The sequence below is a fragment of the Macrotis lagotis genome, chromosome 1, assembly GCF_037893015.1.
Source record: "Macrotis lagotis isolate mMagLag1 chromosome 1, bilby.v1.9.chrom.fasta, whole genome shotgun sequence".
Lineage (NCBI taxonomy): Eukaryota > Metazoa > Chordata > Mammalia > Peramelemorphia > Peramelidae > Macrotis > Macrotis lagotis.
The window spans coordinates 329,234,191-329,258,286 of NC_133658.1; the positions used below are offsets into that span (position 1 = coordinate 329,234,191).

At 38.1% G+C, this 24,096-nt stretch overlaps 1 protein-coding gene across 4 annotated transcripts in view; it reads right to left on the reverse strand.

The window, feature by feature from the left end:
- Positions 1-24,096, reverse strand: part of RABGAP1 (RAB GTPase activating protein 1) — a 242,377-nt gene that overhangs the window by 145,933 nt on the left and 72,348 nt on the right. For all 4 annotated transcript variants that reach the window (XM_074211619.1, XM_074211617.1, XM_074211618.1 and 1 more), the window contains one exon: positions 21,517-21,721. In XM_074211619.1, coding sequence (XP_074067720.1) covers positions 21,517-21,721 — 205 coding nt within the window. The remainder of the gene's footprint in view (positions 1-21,516; positions 21,722-24,096) is intronic.

Sequence of the window (24,096 nt, forward strand, 5' to 3'; positions counted from 1 at the left end):
TTTTGAACTGTTTTATCCATTTGACCTAAGCTGGTTTTTTGGATTTCCTTGACTAAGCTGCTGATTTCATTTTCATGTTTTTCCTGCATCTCTCTTATTTCTTTTCCCAGTTTTTCTTCTAACTCCCTCATTTGATTTTCAGAGTCTTTTTTGAGCTCTGTCATAGCCTGAGACCAATTTCTCTTTTTCTCAGAGTCTTTAGATGCAGGAGCTTGTGCTTCCTCATCTTCAGACTGAGTATTTTGATTCTTCTTGGGATCACAGATAACGTATTTCTCAATGGTGTTCCCCTTGTTTCTCTGCTTGCTCATTTTCCCAGCCTTAGCCTGTTTTGGGGGTGCTTCCTGAGCTTTTGGAACACTCCCACAAGGGTCTCAGTGTGTGAGGCTCTGTCCTCCCTCCTTGTCTGTGAATGACCGTATACGCCCCCCTCTGCCATGGGGCTGAGGTGGGGGGGGTTGCTGTTCTACTGGGGGGGGGGGGGCTAGACTGCAATCAGGATCTGAATGTGTTCAGAGCCCCAGAGTCCTGTTTCAGGGGCAGAGCTCTGCAGACTCTCTCTCTTCTCTCTCCTCCCTATGTTCAATGGGCTCATGCCCTGGGGGCTCCTGATTACTGGCTCCACCTGCTTCTGTTTCCTGGATCTGGGCTGTGGTGGCCATGCTGCTTGCTGTGTGCCCTGAGGGCTGGGCTTCATGAGCTCTCTCTGGCAGGGGTCCCAGCTGTTCCCTCAATTTGTGCCTGGTGCTCCTCAGCCATAGCTCAGGAAACTCCTCCACTGCTGTGAGCCATGGCTCCCAGGGCCCTGGGGCTGCCTACAGGAGGCTGAAGTTCTTTCGCTCTGGTGGGCCACCCCTCCAACCCCGGGGAGCAGAGCCTTTCTGTTCTTTTCCAGGTTACCATGAGTAGGAGAACTGCTTCACTGAGTCCCTCTGTCGGTTCTGTCTCTTGAAAATTTAGTTAGAGTCCGTAGTTTTGAAGATCTGAGAGAACACCTAAGACAGGATCCGCTCTTGTCGCCATCTTCAACATTCAATTTTAAAACATATTTGGAATCCCAAATTTTCTCTCTCCCTCCCCTCTTCTGAAAATGGTGGACAATTTGATATAGATTACACATGTGCTATCATATAGAGAATATGTCTATATTAGTCACAGTTGTCAAAGAAGGAACATATTAAAAAGAAAAAAAATCATGAAAAAGAATAAAGTGAAAAATCGTATGCTTTTTATCTACATTCAGAATCCTTTAAGTGGATGTGGATAAATTTTCCCTTGTGAGTCCATTGTACTTGTCTAAGAGCACTCTGTTGCTGAAAAGAGATGGCATTCACAAAAAAAATCATTACATAATGCTGCTGATACTGTGTACAATGTTTTTCTGGTTCTGATCATTTTACTTTACATCAGCTCCTATAAGTCTTTCCAGGCTTTTTTGAAATCAGCCTGTCCATAATTTATTTTTTCATTTTTTTGTTTAGGCTTTTTCAAGGCAAATGGGGTTAAGTGGCTTGCCCAAGGCCACACAGCTAGGTAATTATTAAGTGTCTGAGACCAGATCTGAACCCAGGTACTCCTGACTCCAAGGCCGGTGCTTTATCCACTACGCCACCTAGCCGCCCCGATAATTTATTTTTTTTATTGAAATTTTTTAATTTAATTTTTCCAATTATATATAAAGGTCGTTTGGATATCTACCTTTAGTACTGATATTTCATTATCTAGTATATCTTTTAAGAAGACAAAGTTTCTTCCGTTCTGTCTTTTAACTAGGTCTATTTATTTTTGTTTTATCTTATAAGTTTTGAATTCCACATTTTTCTACTACCTTCCCCTCCCCACTTCCAAAAGTGATGAACAATCTTGTACAAGTTTTATGTATACAATCATGTTTTAACATATTTCCCTATTAGTCATATTCGTTTCTTACTGCACAATAGTATTCCTTTACATTCACATACCACAGCTTGTTCAGACATTTCCCAATTGATAGATATCCTCTTGATTTACAATATTTAGATACCACAAAAGGGCTTCTATAAGAATTTTTTACACAGGTAGATCCTATTCCCTTTTTTATGATCTCTTTGGGATGCAAACCTAGTAGTGATTTTAGTGGTTCAACAGTTTGATTGTCATTTGAGCATATTTTCAAACTGTTCTCCAGAATTAAGTTTCACAACTCCATCACTAATACATTAGTGTCTCTTTCTCCACATTCTAACATTTATCATTTTCTTTTTTTGTCTTATAAGACAATCTGATAGGTGCTTGTTCAAATCCTTTGACCAGTTGTCAACTGAGGAATGGCTTATATTCTTAATTTAGTTCTCTCTATATTTGAGAAATGAGGCCTTTATCAGAGACACTTGTAAAGATTCCCAGGATTCTGCTTTCCTTCTAATCTTGTTTGCATTGGTTCTTTTCGAACAAAGGGTTTTTTTTAAATCAAAATTATCTATTTTGCATTTTGTAATGCTTTCTATCTTTTCACTCAACTGTAATTCACTTAACTTTTTCTTTATGAATTTGGATGCTATACTGCTTGGGACATATGTCTTTAGTACTGATATTTCATTATCTAGCGTACCTTTTAGCAAGACAAAGTTTCTTTCCTTCTTTTAACTAGCTCTATTTTTATTTTTATTTTGTCTTGAGATCAGGATTGCTACTCCTGCTTCAGTGAAGTGTAATAGATTCTGCCTCAACCCTTTACCTTTACTCTCTGTTTCTCTGCTTCAATTGTGTTTCTTGTAAACAACATATTGTAGGATTTTGATTTTTGATCCACTCTGCTATCTGCTTCCACTTTATAAGTGAGTTCAATTTATTCACATTTACAAGTTATGATTAATGTGGATGCCTCTCCAATCTAATTTTTATCCTGTTTGTTCTCTCTCTTCATCTTTTCCCTCACCACCAATGTTTTACTTTTGTCTATATTTCTTTCAATCTGTTATTCCTCCTGTCAGTCCCCTCCCAGCCCCTTCTTAACCACCACTTCTTTTATTTCCCTGTTGAGTAAGGTGGATTCCTATATTCAACTGATTTTGTCTCTTATTCCATCTTTGAGTCAGGACTGATGAAAGTAAGGTTGTCTTCCCCTTTACTGTAACAGTTTTTGTACCTCTTCATGTTTAATAATTTACCTCATTCCATTTCTCCCTTCCTTCTGCAATCTGTGCAAAAATACTCTTCTTTCTCATCCTTTTGTTATTTTTTTAATGTCATTTCCTTAAATTTATCTTATACCCAGACTCTCTGTCCATGTATAGTCCTTCTGGGTGTTTGTCTCAAAGAAGACCATGACATCAGAGAGTAATGCCATGTCAAGCATATGAACTAGATTTGAGTGAGGATTTTGTGCTAAGTCACCAGCCTCACTTTCTCCTCTAGCCATGTGGGTTCAGTGGCCAAATGAGAGTCAGGTTGATGGCCCTGGATGTGGGGCAATCAGGGTTAAATAACTTGCCTAAGGTCACACAGCTAGTAAATGTCAAGTGTCTGAGGTTGAATTCAAACTTCGGACTCCAAGGCCAGTGCTCTATCTACTGTGCTACTTATGGGCTACACTACTATATTTGTAATTCTTAAAAATTGTGCCACTATTAAAATCGCAAATATTGGGGTGGCTAGGTGGCTCAGTGGATACAGCACTGGCCCGAGAATCAGGAGTACCTGGGTTCAAATCCAGCCTCAGACACTTAATAATTACCTAGCTGTGTGGCCTTGGGCAAGCCACTTAAACCCACTGCCTTGCAAAAAAAAAAAAGAAAAAAGAATTGCAAGTATGATTTTTCCACATATGGAGGTAAACAGTCCAGATCCATTGAAAGTCTTTGATTTTCCCTTAATGTTGATGCAGCCAGATCTTGTGTAATCATTACTGTGGCTCCTTGGTATCTAAATTATTTCTGGCTGCTTGCAGGATTTTCTTTTATTTGATAGTTCTGGAATTTGGTCACAACATTCCTTGGTGTTTTCATTTTAGGATCTCTTTCCGGAGGGGATTGATATATTCTTTCAATAGCTATTTTGACCTCTGGTTCCATGATATCAGGGTAATTTCCCATCACTAAATCCTGTAATATTAAGCCTAGGTTTTTTTTTTCTCTTCAATGTTTTCAGGAAGACCTATAATTCTCAGGTTGTCCCTCCTCGATCTATTCTCAAGGTCACTGGTTTTGCTAATGAGTTATTTTACATTTTCTTCTACTTTTTCTATTTTTTGGTTTTGTTTAACAGGCTCTTGCAGTCTCATGAAGTCATTAGTTTCCATAGACTCCTTCTTTTTAGAGAATTTTCTTCATTTACCTTTTTGCAATTGGTCATTCTATTTTTGAAAGAGTTTTCCATTTGACCAATTGAGGTTTTGAGAAAATTAGTTTCTTTTTTCATTTGTCCAATCGTATTTTTCCAATGATTTTCTTTTTCTTGTTGCAAGGTGTTAATCTTCTCTTGGGTTTCTTTTCCCAAATTTTCCAACTGATTTTTAAAGTCCTTCCTTATTTCTTCAAGGTTGCCTTTTTGTGCTGGAGACCAGATCATATTCTCCTCAGAGGTTCTAGGTCTCTCTGAGGAGGGTCCATAGAAAAATTCTTGGAAGGAAAAGACCCTTCTTACCACTGGCCTTTCTTCATTTTACTAAGACGTTGAGTTGGGGAGGGGCTGGTTCACAAAGGTTTGGTGTTGGGTTCCCTGGACTGAGTGTAATATCTCCAGATGGCCAGTAGGGGGTACCAGAGGATTTTCTCACTGATTGTAATATCTGCAGCTGGCCAGTAGGGGTTCTGGTTGCTTTCTCTGGAGTGTCTGTGACCTTGATTTAGGCCACCTCCCTTGGGCGGAAGAGTAACTGAAGCTGTTAAATACTTTTGTCTTTGATCATTGGTGGACTATAACCTGGGTTGAGGTGATCACTTTCAGCTGAGGAGGTTCTGCTGCTCAGTCTTAGCCTGGGGCAGTAGTCCGTAATTGTGTTTGTTCTAGAAGAACAAAGAGGTTTCAGAAGAAGAGGTTTCAGCTGAAATGGAGGTATGGACTCTGAGTTCCTCCTGACCAGAGGAGTTCAGGGATGACATTTGCAGCTCTCCTGCACTGGAGCTCTCTCTCTAGTCCTGTCAGCAAACTCCAGAGGATCAGCACCGCCCCCCAATGCTTCTGCTCCGTAGTTAACCCAAGCCCCAGTGGTTGACCAGGCTCTAGCCCAGTCAATGATCAAGCTGGTCCGGTTCTTGGGCCCTCAGGCTCCCAGGCCCCAGCCCAACAGATAATTATGGCTGATCCAGGCTCCCAAACTCTCACTGGTCAGGTACTCCCAGCAGAGTCCTCCCTCTGTACCAAGACTCACTCATGATCTCAGAAGACAGATCTTGAAGTGGATGTTCTTCTCGTGGCTTTTCTTTTTGGGTCTTGTTGATGAGATTTCTGTTAAGAGGTTTATTTCATATCATAGATGGGAGGAAGATCAGGAGATTTTAGAACTCTGCCTGTCTTCTTTCCATCATCTTGGCTGGAAAATCCCTTTGATTTTCTTTTCCTTTTTACCTTATGTGCTGAAATACATGGAGGTCTGACCACTGGATGCCCTGTCCTTATTAAAGCTTGAACTAGTTCTCTATTTCACGAATGACCTTTCTTTCCCTTTTAGCCAGGCAGGTGATTCTTGGTTGTAGTTCTACTTTGCTTTCTAGAATATCACATTACATGACCCCCAATCCTTTAATATTTGAAGCTGCTAAGTCCTATGTAATCCTGATTGTGATCCTCCATATTTGCTTCTTTCTGGCCTCTTGCACAATTTTTCTATGATCTGAGATTTCTATAATTTGGTCATAATATTCTTTGGAGTTTATATATTGGGATCTCTTTCCTGTTTCCAAGATATTAGGGCAGTTTTCCTTGATAATTTTTTAAAAATTTATTTATTTGAACATTACTACAAAAGTCTGACTGCAAAAACAAACACAATCTCCCTACAAAGACAGTGAGACCCCAAGAAAAATAAAGTGAGAGAAAAAGAAAAAAAATTGAACTTCAATCTGTGTTCATATATCATCAGCTCTGACTTTGGAATGGATCACATTCTTTATCATAAGTTTATGAGATAAGTCACTTCAATATTTTTCCCCACTGTTGCTATTATCAACTGTATTTCTCTCCTTCTATTCCTCCCTACTCCCATTTATGCTATTCTCTCTCTCTCTCTCGCTCTCTCTCTCTTTATTTTGACACTCCACAAAAGTGTGTTGTAAGACACAATGGATAGAGCATCAGACCTGGTGTCAGGAGGACCAAAGACCAAATCCAACCCCAGACACCCAATCCCACTGACTACCAAAAAAAAAAAGCATGTTGTATCTAATCACTATCTCTCATGTTCTTCCCTGTCTTCTATCACCTACCCCTCCTCCCTTCCCTTCTCCCCCTTTCCTTTCCTCTCCTTTTTTCCTCTAGGGTAAGAGAGATTTCTATACACTGTTATAGTGTATGTTGTTTTCACTCTGACTCATTTCTGATGAGACTGAAGGCTCACTCATTTCCCTTTCCCCCTTCCACTCCACTGCAAAAGCTTTTTCTTGACTCTTTTTTGCAAGGAAATGGGGTTAAGTAACTTGCCCAAGGTTTCACACAGCTAGATAATTATTAAGTGTCTGAATTGGGTTTTGAACTCACTCGGGTCCTGCTGATTCCAGGGCTGATGCTCTATCCACTGCGCCACCTAGCTGCCCCGTTTGACTCTTTTATGTTAAATATCTTAGTCCACTCTTTGTCTCCTTTCTATTTCTCCCAGTACATTCCTTTTTTGCCTATTGACTCCCATCTTTATATTATACGATCATATTCAGCACTCTCCTGTGCCTTGTCTATATATGCTTCTTCTAACGTCTCTGATAAGTGAGAAGGTTCATATAGGTTATCAACTTCATCTTCCCATGTAGTTCAACATCATTAAATCCCTCATAATTTGCCCTTCTGTCCACCCTCTCTACTTGTCCTTCTTCCTGTACTTGGGAGATCAAACTTTCTGCTCGGCTCTGATTACTTCCACAGGAAAGTTTGACAATTCCCTATTTTATTGAATGCTCATCTTTTCCTCTGAAAGAGGATGTTCAGTTTTACTGGGTAGTTGATTCTTGGTTGTAAACCAAGTTCTTTTGCCTTTTAGAATGTTATATTCCAATTTCAATTCCAAAACTTAATGTAGATGCTGCTCAGAATTGTTTCATTCTGGCTGCTTTCAATATTTTCTCTTTGAATTGGGAGTTCTAGAATTTGGTTAATAATATTCCTGTGGTTTAATTTTTTGGGGGGAGGAATCTCGTTCAGGAGGTGATTGGTGGATTGCCTCAGTTTCTATTTTACCGTTTGCTTCTAGGATATCAAGGTAATTTTGCTGAAGAAATTCTTTAAAAATGAAGTCGAGATGCTTTTCCTGGTCATAACTTTCAGGTAGCCCAATAATTTTTAAATTATCTCTTCTGGATCTATTTTCCAGATCAGTTGTTTTTCCAATGAGATGATTTACATTTTCTTCTAGTTTTTCATTCTTTTGATTTTGTTTTTATCATTTCTTGATTCCCCACAAAGTCATCAGCTTTCCTTAGCTCCATTCTACATTTGAAAGAATTGTTTTCATCAGAGAGTTTTCTTATCTCCTTTTCCACCTAGCCAAATCTAGTTTCTAAAGTATCCTTCTCCTCACTGACATTTTGGACAGTTCCCCCCCGAAGAACTCAACTGGTTTTTAACATGCTGTTTTCTTCAGTATTTTTGGTATCTCCTTCACCAAGCTGCTGACTTGGTTTTCATGATTTTCCTGTATTGTTCTCATTCTCTTCCCAATTTTACCCCTTCCTCCTTTACTTGATTTTCAAATCTTTTCTGAGCTCTTCCATAGCCTGAGACCAATTCCTATTTTTCTTGGAGGCTTTGGCTACAGAAACTTTGACTTTGTCATCTTCTGAGTATATGTTTTAATCCTCCATGGGTCCAAGGTAATTGTCTATGGTCAGATTCCTTTTCTTATGTTTACTTATTTTCCCAGCCTATGATTCGGTTTTAACATACTTCCCAACCTTTTGAATGTTTTTTTTTTTCCTAGGCAATGGGGTTGAGTAGCTTGCCCAAGGCTACAAAGCTAGGTAATTATTAAGTGTCTGAGGCCGCATTTGAACTCAGGTACTTCTGACTCCAGGGCCGGTGTTCTATCCACTGCACCACCTAGCTGCCCCCCTTTTGAGTCTTTTTGAGCATCCTTCAGGGACCTCAATTCCTTTAAAGTTTTATGAGAGACTCTAACTACTCTCCTGCCCTATGCTCTGGTCTGTGTACTCCCCTTTGCATTGGAGCTGTGAGGAAGGTTCCTGCACTTCTATGGATCTGAAGGTGAACAAAGCAGCACAGTCCTGTCCCAGAGATAGCAGAAAGACCTTGACAGTCCCCACCCCCACCCCCTTACCATCCATGGGCTGACCTCTCTGGAAGCAGACACTGGTGGTGGCTCCCTGCTGGGTGGCTGTTTGGCCTGTTTCCAGTTCTTAGTTGCAGCTGTACTGGCATAGGCTCCGCTCTCACTCTGGAAGAATTTTCATGCTTCCAAGTTGTCCTTGGCAATCCCTGGGATGAGAGATCTGGAAACCACTCCCACTTCCAGAGACCCAGGCTTCCTGAAGGCTATTCCTGGATGACTGGAGCTCATTCCGTGCATGCACCTGTGGCTGTGTTGCAGTCCCTTCCAACCCCAGTGGAAGTTTTTCCCCATAGATATTCCAAGTTATCTTGAGCTGGAAAATTGTTTCACTCAGTCTTTCTGTGGGTTCTGTTCCTCTAGAACTTAGTTAGAGTCATGATTTTAAGATATTTAGTGTTCTGGAGAAGATTTTCTGGGAATTCCTACCTCCATCCCCCTTTCTTGAAAATTTCTTTAAAGATGTACTCCTTTTGATTATGGCTTTCAGGTACCCAAGCTTCTAACATTGTCTGTCTTGGATCAATTTTCAAGGTAAGTTTTATTCCCCATGAGGTAGTTTATATTTTCTTCTATTTTTTTCATTCTTTTGAATTTGTTTGATTGATTCTTGATGCTTCAGAGGGTCATTAGCATCTACTTGCCCAATTCTAACTTTTAAGGAGTTGTTTTCTTCAGTTGACTTTTGTCCTTCCTTTCCCATATGGCCAACTTTTAAGGAGTTGTTTCTTCCTTCCTTCCTTCCTTCCTTCCTTCCTTCCTTCCTTCCTTTTTAGGTTTTTCAAGGCAAATGGGGTTAAGTGGCTTGCCCAAGGTCACATGGCTAGGTAATTATGAAGTGTCTGAGACTGGATTTGAACCCAGGTACTCCTGACTCCAGGGTCGGTGCTTTATCCACTGCACCACCTAGCCACCCCCAGGGAGTTGTTTTCTTAAGTGAATTTTTGTATCCTTTACATTTGGTCAGTTCTACTTTATAAACAGTTGTTTTCTTTTTCCAAGCTGATGACTCTTTCTTTTAATAATTCTTCTGCATCACTGTCATTTCTTTATCTTCTACCTCTCTCTTAGATGATTTTTAAGCTCCTTTTTGAGCTCTTCCATGAGTTCTTTCTGGGCTTGAGATCATTACCTGTTTTTCTTTGGGGTAATGCCCATAGGATATTTCTACACTGTTGTCCTCTTCTGGATTTGCATCTTGATTTTCCCTGTCACCATAATAACTTTCATATGATTCTTCTGTTGTTTTTGTTTATCTTTTTTGAAAAAACTTGATTCTATTAAGTCCAAAACTTAGATTTTAATGACAATCAGTGAACAAATTAGAAAACTGAGAGATAGCAAAATCAAATCCTCAGTTATGTTCAGTGCTCATAACTACCACATAAAGCACTGTGTTAAATTTTTTTTTTACAAAAATTACTTGGAAAATATCTCTGTGAGATTCAAGGTAGATAGTTGGGGTTTAGCTAATACGCTATTCCTGAAGGAATTAAGTGTGTTTGGGGGCAGAGTTAAGATGGTAGTTTAAAATGTAGCAATTGTGCCTTAGTTTTTCCTTTTATTAATTTTATTTATTTTATTTTCTCAGGTACTTGTAAAAGCAAGTTTTGAATTCTCTCCCTTCTTTCTAACTACTCATCCTCATTGAGAAAGTAAATTATTTGTTATAGATTAAAAATGAGTTGTCATGCAAAATATTTCCATAATAGTCATTCTAAAACACTTCCATGAAAATAAACATAGCCCCCCCAAAAAAAGAAATCTCAAGAAAGTTAAAGTAAAAAAATGTATGTATCAATCTATATTCAGATCCTATCAACTTTGTCTTAGGGTATGGACAGTATTTTTTTGTTTTTGCAAGGCAATGGGATAAAGTGACTTGCCCAAGGTCATACAGCTAGGTCATTATTAAGTGTCTGAGGTAGGATTTGAACTCAAGTCCCCAAGTCCAGAGTTGGTACTCTATCCACTGAGTCACCTAGCTGCCCCAATAGTGTTCTTTATTACAAGTCTGTTCAGTGTTATCTTGGGTCGCAATATTGCTGAGAAAAACTAGGCTATTCATAGCCGATCATGTTACATTATTGCTGTTACTCTGTATATAGTCCATTACCCATTGCATCTGTTTATGTAAGTCTTGCCAGGTTTAAATGAGAGCATCTGGTTTATCATTTCTTGAAGCAGAATAGTACTCTATCATAATCACATACCCCAATTTGTTCAATCATTCCATTGAGGTATCCCCTCAGTTTCCAATTTCTTGCCACCAGAAAAGAAGTGTTTTAGAAATCCTTATATATATAGGTTCTTTTCCCTCCTGTTTTTCAGCTCTTCTGGAATATAAACCTAGAAGTGGTATTACTAGGCCACAAGGTAGGTACAGTTTTATAGTCCTTTAATTTATAGTTCCAAATTGCTATATAGAATGATTGAATCATTTCACAACTCCTCTAAAAGTTCATTAAGGTTTCATTTTCCCTATATTATCTACAATATTTGTCATTTTCTCTTTCTGCTCTATTAGTCAATCCAATAGCTATAAGGCAGCACCTCACAATTGTTCAATTGTAAATTAGGACATTTTTTTTGAATATGGCCATAGCCAGCATCAATTACCTTATCTGAAAACTGTTTATATTTTTGATCATTTATCAATTAGAGAATGATTCTTATTTTTTGTTAATTTGATTCAGTTTTCTATGTTTGAGAAATGAGGTCTTTATCAGAGAAACTTGTTTCAATATTTTTTCACACAGTTGCTATTACTAATTGAATTTCATTTTTTCCCTCCTATCCCCATTTATTCTATTCTCTCTTTCACTCTATCTCTACTCAAAAGTGTTCTGCATCTGTCTCCTCCCACAATCTTCCTTTCCTTCTACCAGTCCTCCACCCACTCTTCTACCCCACCCCACCCTTGCCCTTCCACTTTCCTCTAGGGTAAGACAGATTTTTCTATACAACTAAGTGGATGTTATTCCTTCTCTGAGTCAAGTTCAATGAGAGTAAGGCTCACTTGCTTCCCTTCAACCCCCCCCCCCCCATTTCCCATTCCACTGCAAAAAAGTTTTTCCTTGTCTCTTTTATGGGAAATAATTTTCCTCATTCTACCCCCTTCCATTTCTCCTAGAACATTCCTCTCTAATTCTCTAACTCCACCTATTAAACATATTATCCCTTTATATTCAACTCTCATTTGTACCTTGTCCATGGCACGCTCCTCCTAATTGTCCAAATAAATGAGAAAGTTCATATGAGTTATTGGTATCATCTAACCATGCAGGAATATAAGCAGTTCAAATTAAGTCCCTATGATTTGCCTTTCCTGTTTACCTTTTTAGGTTTTGTTTTCTGCAAGGCAGTGGGGTTAAGTGGCTTGCCCAACGCCACACAGGTAGATAATTTATTAAGTGTCTGAGGCCAGATTTGAACACAGGTACTCCTGTCCTGTTTACCTTTTTAAGCTTCACTTAAGTCTCATATTTGAAGATAAAATTTTGTTCTGCTCTTCATCAGCAAAGTTGGAAAGTTCTCAATTTCATTGAATAGCCATCTTTTTCCTTGAAAGATTATGTTCAATTTTGCGGGGAATCTGAATCTTGGCTGTAATCTAAACTCTTTTAACTTTTGGAATATCATATTCCAAACCTACAATCCCTTAATGTAGAAGCTGCTAAAATCTTGTGTTATTCCACAATACTTGAATTGTTTCTTTTTGGCTAATTGCAATATTTTCTCCATCCTGGCAGTTTTCATTTTCATTTCACTCTTTTTTTTAAAAGGTTTTTTTTTTTTTTTTGCAAGGCAAATGGGGTTAAGTGGCTTGCCCAAGGCCACACAGTTAGGTAACTATTAAGTGTCTGAGGCCAGATTTGAACTCGGGTCCTCCTGACTCCAGGGCCGGTGCTCTATCCACTGCACCCCTAGCTGTCCCTCATTTCACTCTTTCAAGTTATAAGTGGTGATCAGTGGAGTCTTTCAATTGCTATTTTACCCACTGCCTTTAGAATAACACGGCAATTTTCCTTGATAACTTCTTGAAGGATGATACCTAGATCTTTTTTGATCATGACTTTCAGGTTGTCCAATAAGTTTTAATTATCTCTATTGGATCTATTTTCTCTGTAAGTTGTTTTTACCAATGAGATATTTCACATTTTCTCCCAGTTTTTCACTATTTTGGTTTTATTTCGTTGTTTCTTAATTTGTTAAATTCTATATTTTAGGAAATTATTTTCTTCAGTGAACTTTTTTATCTCTTTTTCCATTTGGTCAGTTCTGCTTTTCAGGCATTCTTGTCCTCATTGGCTTTTTGGGCTTCATTTTCAATTTGGTTCAGTCTGGCTTTTAAGATATTATCTTCTTCAGTATTTTGGAGGAGTCTCCACTAAGCTGCTGACTCGATTTTCCCGCATCACTCTCATTTCTCTTCCTAATTTTTCCTCTACCTCCCTTACTTGAATTGCAAAATCCTTTATGAATTCTTCCCTAGCCTGACACCAATTCATATTTCATGTGGAGCTTTTGGATATAGAGGTTTTAACTTAAGTATCTTCTTCTAAGAGTGTGTTTAGATCTTCCTTATCACCATAGCTACTATCTGGTGAAAATTTTTCTTTTATTGTTTGCTCATTTCCCCAGCCCATGAGATGATTTTAACTCTTTAAGATAAGGCTCTGTTTCCAGTGAGGAGGGCATATGTTCCAAGCTTTGGGGTCTTTTGCTAATGTTTTTAGACACTTCTAAGGACCTGCAAGTGTTCAATTCTTCCAAGGTGGTATAATCAAAGGAGAGGTTTTGACAACTCTGCTGACTTGTGCTCTATTCAGTGGGTGACCACAAGCACTTCTTTCTGTCCTGGAACTGTGAAGAATGTCCCTTGCTACCCTGCAGTACAAGCTCTATTGTACTTTTACTCTTTTTCTTCCTAGGACTTTTACCCAGATCAGAGTATGGTAACAGAGTCCTTCCTCAGTGATAGCAAAGAGACCCCCCTGTAATCTCCTTCTAATCCCTTTACCGTCTGTTGACTGAGCTTAGGAAGCAGTTGCCTGTGCTAAATCAGTGACTCCCAGGGATGCTCCTGTTCCACTGGGACCAGATCTGTGCTGTTAAAGTCTGCACTAGACAGCAATCCATTCTCATCCCAATGCAGCAGAATTTGCCTGCTAACTTTCCAAGTTGTCCTTGGCAATCTCTGGGTTGAGATATCTGGAAACCACCAATGCTGTCACTGACCCAGTTGTCCCCTTTCTTCCTGGATAACTGGGGCCGGTTCCTTCTGGCGTGATCTGCACTGCTCTACACTCCTCTCTGACCATGGTGCAACAGACTCTTCCTGCTGATCTTCCAAATAGTCTTGAGTTGAAAATTGTTTCACTGTCTTTTTAGGAGTTCTATCACCCTCGAATTTGTGTAGAGTTATTATTTAAAGGTCTCGGAGGTAGTTTAGAGGAGAGCTGGGGCAAGTCCCTGCCTATACTTCACCATCTTGGTGCCATCTTGCTTCAGCTCTTTGACAGCTTTCTCCAAAATGAACTTGAAAGCTTAGCCAACCAAATTCTGATTAGAAAAGTCAAGAAAGTAAGTAACATTTTCTTAGCCCAGAGTAGTATAGGAAGACAGAGCAATCTGAGGACAATGGGTGGAGGGTAGTAAGGGTCAGTCAGCTGAATTCCAGGGATTACTAAGGGTACACTGGCACAAAAAGAGACACTAGGGGACCTCCGAACTAGTATTAAGTGCAGCAACAGGTGCCATCTGGCAACTTTGTTGTCCACTATACAGTCCTGGGTTACAGTTCCAGGATGGAGAGGAACAGTTGTCATCATGAAGGAGCAAGACCCTATTTGTGCAAAAAAGCCCAGGAATAAACATGGGGTATAGTTGCAACCTTTAGTCCCACATATAAGCTTGCAGTGGAATAAAACAGGGTAGGAGACCAAAACCAAGAGAAAGCAAGTATTTCTGTCTCTCAGAATCTACAGAACCTCCCAGTGGGCTAACTAGGAATGACTGAGTGTAAAAACTGAGAAAACTCAAAAATACACATGCTTAAAACCCAAACTGGTCAGAGATTTGCAAAAGCACAAAGTAAACAGGAGAGTAGTAAATAGATCTCTCCCCAGATCACACCATCTTGGGAGCAATAAAAATTTAAGAGGTACACAAACTAAATTGGGAAAACAATTTTTCCTCTACCTCCCTTATGTGAATTGCAAAATCCTTTTTGAACTCTTCCTTGGCTAAGATAGAGAAGCTCAGGCCAGACACTGGCCTGCCAGAGGTGACAAGAGCCCCACACCCTCAGAAAATCCAAAGTCAATAAGTAAGTTGGAAAAGTCATCAAATAAAAAAGAACCTGAGCAGAAAAACTACTATAGTGGCAAGGAAGATCAAGATATAAACACAAAAATACAATCCCTTGAAAACACTACAAAGCCTCAAAAGAACAATACAGATCAAACACAAGTCTGACAAGAGTGAAAGGATTTTTTTTTAAAGAATAGAAATAAAAAGATTTTAAAAAATCAAATGAGAAGGGTAGGAGATAAACTGGGGAAAGAAATAATTAAGTAAGAAAATTATGAAAAGAGAATTAATAGTTTGGTAAAAGAGGGACCAAAAAACAGTCAAGAAACTTCTTAAAAATCAGAATTGGCCAGATGGCATTAGAATTGACTAAGTGAAAACTTTTAACTAATGAGACATTATTGGATCAATGGAACTAATAAAACAAAGTTTAAAAGTTAGGAAAAACCCAAAAGAAAATGTGAACTATCTCATAGAAGAAATAAACTGAATTGGAAGAGATTGGGGGAGACTATTTTAAGAATCACTGAACTACCAGAAGCCATGAACAAAAAAGAATTTTTTCAAGAAATTAAAAAGGGAAACTGCCAAGATAAATCAGAATTGCGGACAAAAATATAAATTGAAAAAAATCCATTGAATGTTTCCTGAAAGAAATACCAAAATGAAAACTCCTAGGGATATTAGTCAAAACAAGAAATCTTAAACGCAAGGAGTAAATAATAAAAACAGCTGGAAATAAACAAAATATATACTCAGGGTCAAAGAAAACTTAGCAACTACCACCAAAAAAACAGGGGTATAAATATGATATTCCAGAAGGCAAAGGAGCTCAGACAAAAACCAAGAATAACTGACCCAGCAAAATTAAGTATAATCTTACTGTGTGTGGGGGGGGGGGGACTAAGGGGAAGTGGGGAAGAGAAGGGAATGGATATTTAATGAAATAGAGAATTTTCAAGCATTCTAAATATAAAATTTTAAATTCAAACATAATATATGAAAAGCATAAAAAGGTAAACATGATTGGGAAATCATGAAGGTCTAAACAAAGTTAAACTGTATACATTCCTACATAGAAAAATGATATATGTTAATCCTTCAGAAGTTAATAAACACTAGGGATGTCAGAGGGAATTAATTTATAAAGAGGGCATAGGCATGATTCTATTATACTGGGATGATATAAAAAGAAAGGGAGGGTAAAAATTAAGGATGCACTGGGAGAGGGGCCAAAGGAAAGGAATAATGGGGAAAATTATCTCATATAGATAGGGCATGCAAGAATTTATGTAACAGAATTTATACAATGAAGGAAGGGCAGACAACAGTTGCACTTTAATATTATATGAACTAGTATGAGGAGGGAAGAATACACGAACACCCACATAGAAATCCATCTTTCTCAATATCAAAGTCAAAGGGAAATGGGTTAAGAGAAAAGTGGTGGTGATGGTGATAAAGGAAAGGGTAGATTAAGGGAGGCAGAAGTCTGAAGCAAAATAGCCTCTTGATGAAGGTACAGTTAAAAAAAAAAGGACAAGTATAAAAGAAAAATATGGAGGGAAATATACTATTAGCAATCATTACTATAAATGTGAATGGATAACCCCCCCCCATAAAATAGAAGAGGATAACAGAATGGATCAGAAATCAGAATCCAGCAATATATGGTTTATAAGAAATACACAAAATAGTATGATATATACAAAGTTAAAATGAAGGACTGCAGAAGAATCTATTATAACTTCAGTTGAAATAAAAAAGGCAGGTACATTAATAATGACCTTATACAAAGGATAAACAAAAATAGAGTTGATTAAAAGAGAAAAGCTAGAAAACTACATTTTACTCAAAGGTACTAGAGATAATGAATTAATATTGATACTGAACATATATATGCACTAAATGGCATAGTAAACAAATTCTTGAAGGAAAGTTAAATGTCTTAAAAGAGAAAATAGCAAAACCCTAATAGTAAGGAACCTCAACTTACCCCTCAGGGAGATTTAGATCTAATCACAAAATAAATAAGAAATAAAGGAGATGAACAGAATATGAAAAAAAATTAGATATAATGGGCCTTTGGAGAATATTGAATTGCAACAGAAAGAAGTCTACCTATTCTCAGCTATGCATAATAGCACCTTAAAAAAACTGAAGATGTATTAGACCATAAAAGCTACATAATTGCAAAAAAGCAGAAATACTAAATCTATCTAAAAACTACACTCAATTAAGAGCTTCTGAAAGAGAGAAAAAAAATTAATTGGAAATTAAATAACCTATCCTAAAAATGAGTGCATCAAAAGAATGAATCATAAGAACAGTCAATAATTTCACTAAAGATAATGATAATAAGTCAACTAAACCAAAATTTGTAGGATGTAACCAAAGCAATACTTAGAAGGAAATTTAAATCTCCTAATGCTTATTGTATTAATAACAGTAAAAGAACAGAAGAATGCATTAGGCATGCAACTAAAGAAAAATAACAAATCAAAAGCCCTGCGTTTGCCCTGAGGGAGGTGCCTGAACCTTGGAAAGCATCATGGTTCCTATGATGTCCAGTGTGACAGTTTAGCTTTACCCTACTGTTGAAAAGTTTGGGGGGGGGGGCAGAGCCAAGATAGCAATAAGAGCAGATCGTGTCTTGGCATTCTCTCATAAAACTTCTAAACTAAGGACTCTAACTAAATTTTCGAGAGACAGAACCCACAGAGGAACCCAGTGAGGCAGTTCTCCTACTCAAGGTAACCTGGAAAAGAGCAGAAAGGCTCAGCTTCACGGATAGGAGGGGTGGCCCACCAGAGAGAAAGAACTTCAGCCTTCCGGAGGCAGCCCCAGGGTACTGGGAGCCTGGGAGCTCACAGAAGCAGGGGCAGTTTCCTGACCTACACCCTGGGAAACGGCAAGCACAAATTGGGGGACCAGCAGGGGACCTCTGCGAGAGCAAGCACTTGAAGTCCAGCCCTCAGGGCACACAGCCAGCAGCAAGCAGCAGCATCACCAAGGCAGTCCTCATCCAGGAAAAAGAAGCAGGAGGAGCTGGTAAGCAGGAGCCCCCAGGGCATGAGCCCATTGAACCTAGGGAGGGGAGTGAAGAGAGAGACTGCCCAGCCCCAAGCCCTGGAACAGGACTGTGGGGTTCTGACCACATTCAGATCCTGATCACAGTCTAGGCCCCTCCATAGAACAGCAGGGCCCCCCACCTCAGCCCTGTGGCAGAGGAGGGTGCATATGGTCATTCACAGACCAGGAGGGAAGACAGAGCCTCTCACACTGAAACCCTTGTGGGAGTGTCCCAAAAACTCAGGAAGTACCCACAAAACAGGCTAAGGCTGGGAAAATGAGCAAGCAGAGAAACAAGAGAAACATCATTGAGAAATATTTTGCCTGTGAGCCCAAGAAAGATCAAAACACTCAGTCTGTAGATGAGGAAGCACAAGCTACTGCATCTAAAGACTCCGAGGAAAAAAGAGAAATTGGTCTCAGGCTATGGCAGAGCTCAAAAAAGACTCTGAAAATCATGAGGGAGTTAGAAGAAAAACTGGGAAAAGAAATGAGAGAGGTGCAGGAAAAACATGAAAATGAAGTCAGCAGCTTAGTCAAGGAAATCCAAAAAAATGCTGAAGAAAATAGCATGCTAAAAACCAGCTTAGGTCAAATAGATAAAACAGCTCAAAAAGTTATTGAGGAGAAGAATGCTTTAAAAAGCAAAAATGGCCAGATGGAAAAAGAGAGAAGAAAACTCTCTGAGGAAAACAAATCCTTCAGACAAAGAATAGAACTCAGGGAGATTGATGAATTTAGCAGAAATCAGGAATCAATACTTCAAAACCAAAAGAATGAAAAATTAGAAGAAAATGTTAAACATCTCATTGAAAAAAGAACTGATATGGAAAACAGATTTAGAAAATATAATTTAAAAATTATTGGAATACCTGAAAGTCATGATCAGAAAAAGACAGCATTTTCAAAGAATTACTACAGGAAAATTGCCCTGATATCCTAGAAGCAGAGGGCAAAATAGAAATGGAGAGAATCCACAGATGCCCCAAGAAAGAGATCTCAAAAAACCAACCTCTAGGAATATTATAGTTAAGTTCCAGAACTCCCAAGTCAAAGAGAAAATATTACAAGCAGCCAGAAGGACACAATTCAAATACCATGGAGCTGCAATCAGGATCTCACAGGACTTAGCAGCAACTACATTAAAAGCTCATAGGGCTTGGAATATAATATACCAGAAGGCAAAGGAGCTTGGAATGCAACCGAGAATCAACTACCCAGAAAAACTGAATGTCCTCTTCCAGGGAAAAAGATGGACTTTCAATGAAACAGGGGAATTTTAAATGTTCCTGTTGGAATGGCCAGAGCTGAACAGAAGGTTTGATCTTCAAATACAGGAATCAGGTGAAGCATAGAGATTGGAGGAGAAGGGGAAAATATGAGGGACTTGATGATGAACTGTATGTATTCCTGTATAGAAAAATGACACTGATAATACTCATATGAACCTTCTCAATTATCAGAGCAGGTAAAAGGAGCTTTTATAGATGAAGCAAAGGAGAAAACTGAATTTGAAGATAAAATATGGTGTAAAGATGGAGTCAATAGAAAAAAAGGGAAATGTAATAGAAGAAAGCAAAAGGAGAGGGGGGGAATAGGACAAGATATTTCATATAATAAGATTTTTCTTTATTACAATGAGCTATTGCAATGATATGATGGGGGAAAAGGCAAGGGGGAATGAGGGAATCTTTGCTTTCATCTGGTGGCTAGGAGAGGAAACAGCATATATACTCAATAGGGTATAGACATCTGGAGTAAGAAGGAGAGAGGGTGGAGGACGGGGGAAGGGGGGGTGTGAGTGATCGAGGAGAGGATGGACCATGGGGGGAGAGTGGTCAGATATAACACATTTTCTTTTTTACTTCTTGAAAGGGGCTGCGATTGGATAGCCTGTACAGGACCATAGGGCCAGGTGGATGCTGGGCCTAAGGGGTGATATGGGGGCTTGGGGCCTCTTGTCCCCAGAGCCAGGGATCTGTCTGCTGGGCCACTCAGCTACCCTACAGCAGAGTCAGAGTGAAAGGAGAGAGAAAATAGAGTACATGGTAGTGGAGAAATATGAAAGGAGGGAGTTGCAATCAGCAATGGCAACGGTGGAAAAATATGGAAGTAACTTTTGTGATGGACTTATAAAGAATATGATCCACCTGCAACAGAGTTGGTGGTTCTGGAACACAGACTGAAGTACATTTGTTTATTATTATTATTATTGTTGTTTTGGGGCGAGGTGCAGGGCAAATGGGGCTGGGTGGCCTGCCTGGGGCCGCATAGCAGGGTGATCATTGGGTGTCTGAGGCCAGATTCGGACCCAGGTGCTCCTGTCTCAAGGGCCAGTGCTCTGTCCACCACCCAGCCACCCCTACTATTATTACTATTTTATTTTATTTTAGGTCTTTTGTTTTCTTTTTTTTTGGTTTATGCAGGGCAGTGGGGTTGGGGTGGCTTGCATGTTACACAGCTGGGTGATTGTTGGGTGTACGGGGCCAGATATGGGCTCGGGTGCTCCTGCCTCCAGAGCTGGTGCTCTGTCCACTGCGCCGCCTGGACATACCCACAATTATTACTATTATTTTTTTAATTTTAATTTTTTTTTCTCCCCTTTATTGCTCAAATGAGTCTATATTTTTTGTGGGGAGGGGGTACTTTGTTTACTCTTAAACAAGAATATTTTATTAATGTATAAAAAATTGTACAAAATGAGAATAAATATTAAATTACAAAAAAAAAAGTTTGTTGCTGTAAAATGATAACATTGAGACAAGTTAGCTTTACTGAACTGTCTAAAGTTTGTTGCTGTAATGACAATTAGACCACTGAGAGATGGATTGGCTTTACCCTACTTTTGAAAGTTTTTTGCCTGACAATACCACGCTGCTGAAGAGCTTCAGTGATATGGAAAAGACCTGACTTTTTGAAAAGGTCAAGGTTTTCACCAGCTGTCCTGATCTTATTATGTCCGAACACTATACTCACATGGGATGGTAAGAATGGTGTCTTTGCATAAAGCCCCCTCATTGTAAATAATCTTATGTGTAAGTATGACATCACTTTCCTGATGTTATGGTCTTCTTCAATACCAAAGGACAACTATTACTATTGCTTAAAATGTAATGGGGAAAAGACCAAAACATAAAAAAATTATGAAACAAAGGAGAGTGAGATAATTGCATGTTTAGTTGTAAGTGTAAATGTAAGATAAGAGATGTTCAGGCAAAGTGTTAAAATAAATTTGAAGACAGACATTTAAGAAGTTAATTATACAGAATATTTAATTAAATATAAAAGGAAAGAAGGGAAACACCAACATATATCTTAGGGAAAGTTTTCAATATGAGACTTAAACTATGCCCAGAGGCATCCCAATGTAAAATAAAGATATAATATTATATCAGTAACTCATATTTACATGGCACTAAAAAAGAGGGTGCAAGATTTGACAATGGTTACACAAAGTCAGAATCAAAATTCAAAATCAGGTCCTCTGACTTTAAATCCAGACCTAATGCTATTATTTCTAAAGCAGAAAAGAAGGAATAGCATGGCAGTTTAAACTGAAGTAAAAACTTAAGCAAAGGCATAAAATACTAGAATAACATGAAAAAAGAGGATTTGCATTAGGGAGTTAGGAAAAAATTCGATTAGGAGGAATATAATACCTTACAGTTCCTTCAGACACATTTGGCACAGAAAGTGTCACATTGAGAGAGATCTGGCATTGTCCTCGTAAGATAGACATCATCCTTAGGGCCTCTACTTCACTTCTGGGAGCATTCACTGAGGCACAGCCCAAGTAAGTAAGTTTGCTGAAGACCACACTGTCTTCATCTGCCACTGGTGTAAAAGGACTGGACTCTTCAGAATCTGAACAACAGAATGAAATAAGTATATAGTCTATTTTCACATTATGTTGGTCAGAATATATTTTGTCCAAAAAAAAAATCTATAAACAAAATTCAAGTGCTGAAATTTTTAAGTATTATGGAGGATATGTGACTCAATCTTAGAAAGCAACACCAATGGAGGTCAATATACTACCTGGAATGAGTTAGTAATTTTTATTATTGACTTATTTTTAAGAATTATTTATTACTGGCATTCTGATTGTAAAATCTGAATCAAGATCTGAAGTGCAATTAAAATTCCTAATATCTTTTTGATTTTATAATTTTTATTCAAATTAATCCAATATTATATGGTGAGCTTCATGATATATGTATCTTAACATATCTTATATAGTAAGATCTCATGTTATCTAATATACATATATATGGAAAGATATATATGTTATCTAAAGATATATGTAAGATCTCATGTAATCTAAATATTCTATCTCTTCTAGCACCCTACACAGGGACCTATCTATATCTTTATTCCCTTTTTATTACTAATGTCTTAGAAAATGCTGCATCCTCTTCTTGCCTTCCACTTTCCTCTGTCTTCACTCCCTTCTCATGCCTTTGTAATAGTGCTTGGGACCTCACTCAAATGAAATTATTTCTTCCCAGTTATCAGTACTTTAATAGCATGCCAAATCTAATCATCTTTTATCAATCCTCAACCTCTGGACCTTTCCACAGTATTTTATAATGTTTACTATCTTGTCTTCCTAAATATTTTCCCTATTCTGAGCTTTTATGACAGTACTCTCTTAGAGTTCCCCCTTTATGGCTAAACATTCCATCTCAGTAGCTTTTGCTGAATCATAATCCAGAAAATGTTTACTTATTGATGTGATTTTCTCAGGGTCTCTTCTATTTTTTTTCAACACATTATCCTTTAGCAACCACTTTAGCTACTCTGGATTTACTATCTCTGTTCAAAGTACCTTTGACTTTTTAAAGCCTGTACAACTTGGGCCTAATCAATTTTTCTAGTCACGATATAAATCAATTCTTTTCCTATTGTCCATGATCCCAGTCATGCTGGCCTTCTTTTTAGCTGGCCTTCTTTTTAGTTCTTGCACAGTGCTTTGGCACTGTCCCTCATTTCTCAAACATTCTTAGTTTCTACTTCACAGAAACTCTCACTTCTTTTAAAACTTAGTTTAGGCACAAATTTCTACCAGCTGACTTTTTTGAGCCTCTGAAGAGCCAATACCCTCTTCCTGAAATTACTTTGCATTTATTTTTGAATCTATTTGATATAGAATATATACATGTGTGTATGTGTGTATATATATATATATATATACATATGTACATACACACATGCATGCACACATGCGAAGATGTTGTCTCCCTAAATAGAATGTTTGTAAATAGGGACTGATTCATTGCTTCATTGCTGTCTTTGTATTCCTAGAACATAGTGACAGTACTTAGCATTGAGCAGGTGTTTACTAAATGTTTGGTAATTAATTGATTGATGACTGATAAATCTAATTTTACTTCTCTCACAGCTGCTCCCTCAACTCTATCCTCCCACACATTTGCCAAAGTGACTAAAGGGGAGGCCTTAGAAAACCCCTGCTCAATTTAATAAACTCCAGTGATTCTTTAATACCTTTGGAGTAAAATGCAAATTCCTCTGTTTGGTTTTCAAAGCCCTTTACAAACTTGATCCTAAGTACCTTTCCAACCTTGTTATTCTTTAAATCCTAAAACTACATTAAGACTTTTGAGAAACCCTGTATATTCTTTTCTTTCATATAACCTACAGTCAATTCAAATCGACCTGTCTTCTATTATTCACAAAAAATTTCTGTGCCTTTCCCTTCCCTTTTCACATTCAGTTCTGAAAACTACTATTTTGTATGGGCATAGAATCCTAATCCTCCACATTTGAAATAGATTCTTCTTCTCATCTCTAATTCTTAGAGTTTTTAGCTTCTTTCAAGGCTCAATTCTGGTGTCTCTTAATCAAAGTCTTTTCTAATCTACCTGGTTATAAGCACTTCCCTCCTCCATCACCAATAAAGTATATTATACTTTATTTTCTATCCCTAAAGAATTTAAATTCCTTAAGGGCAGTAACTTTTTGTTTTTGATATTGTATAACTCAGCACCTAGCATTGTGCTTAAAGGATTGTTGAACTAACTTAATAAGAAATAAATTCAAAAGGAAATTTAGATGGCCTCAAACAAGACTTTAGAATCAAAAGTTCCTATAAAGTAGGAACTATTTGTATACATTCTGAAAATAGAGTATATGGATATAAATATGAAAATAGCATCAACTATAGCCTGGGAGAACTGGGTTCTGGTTCTCCTGCTAATTCTCTTGTGAGCTTGAGCAAA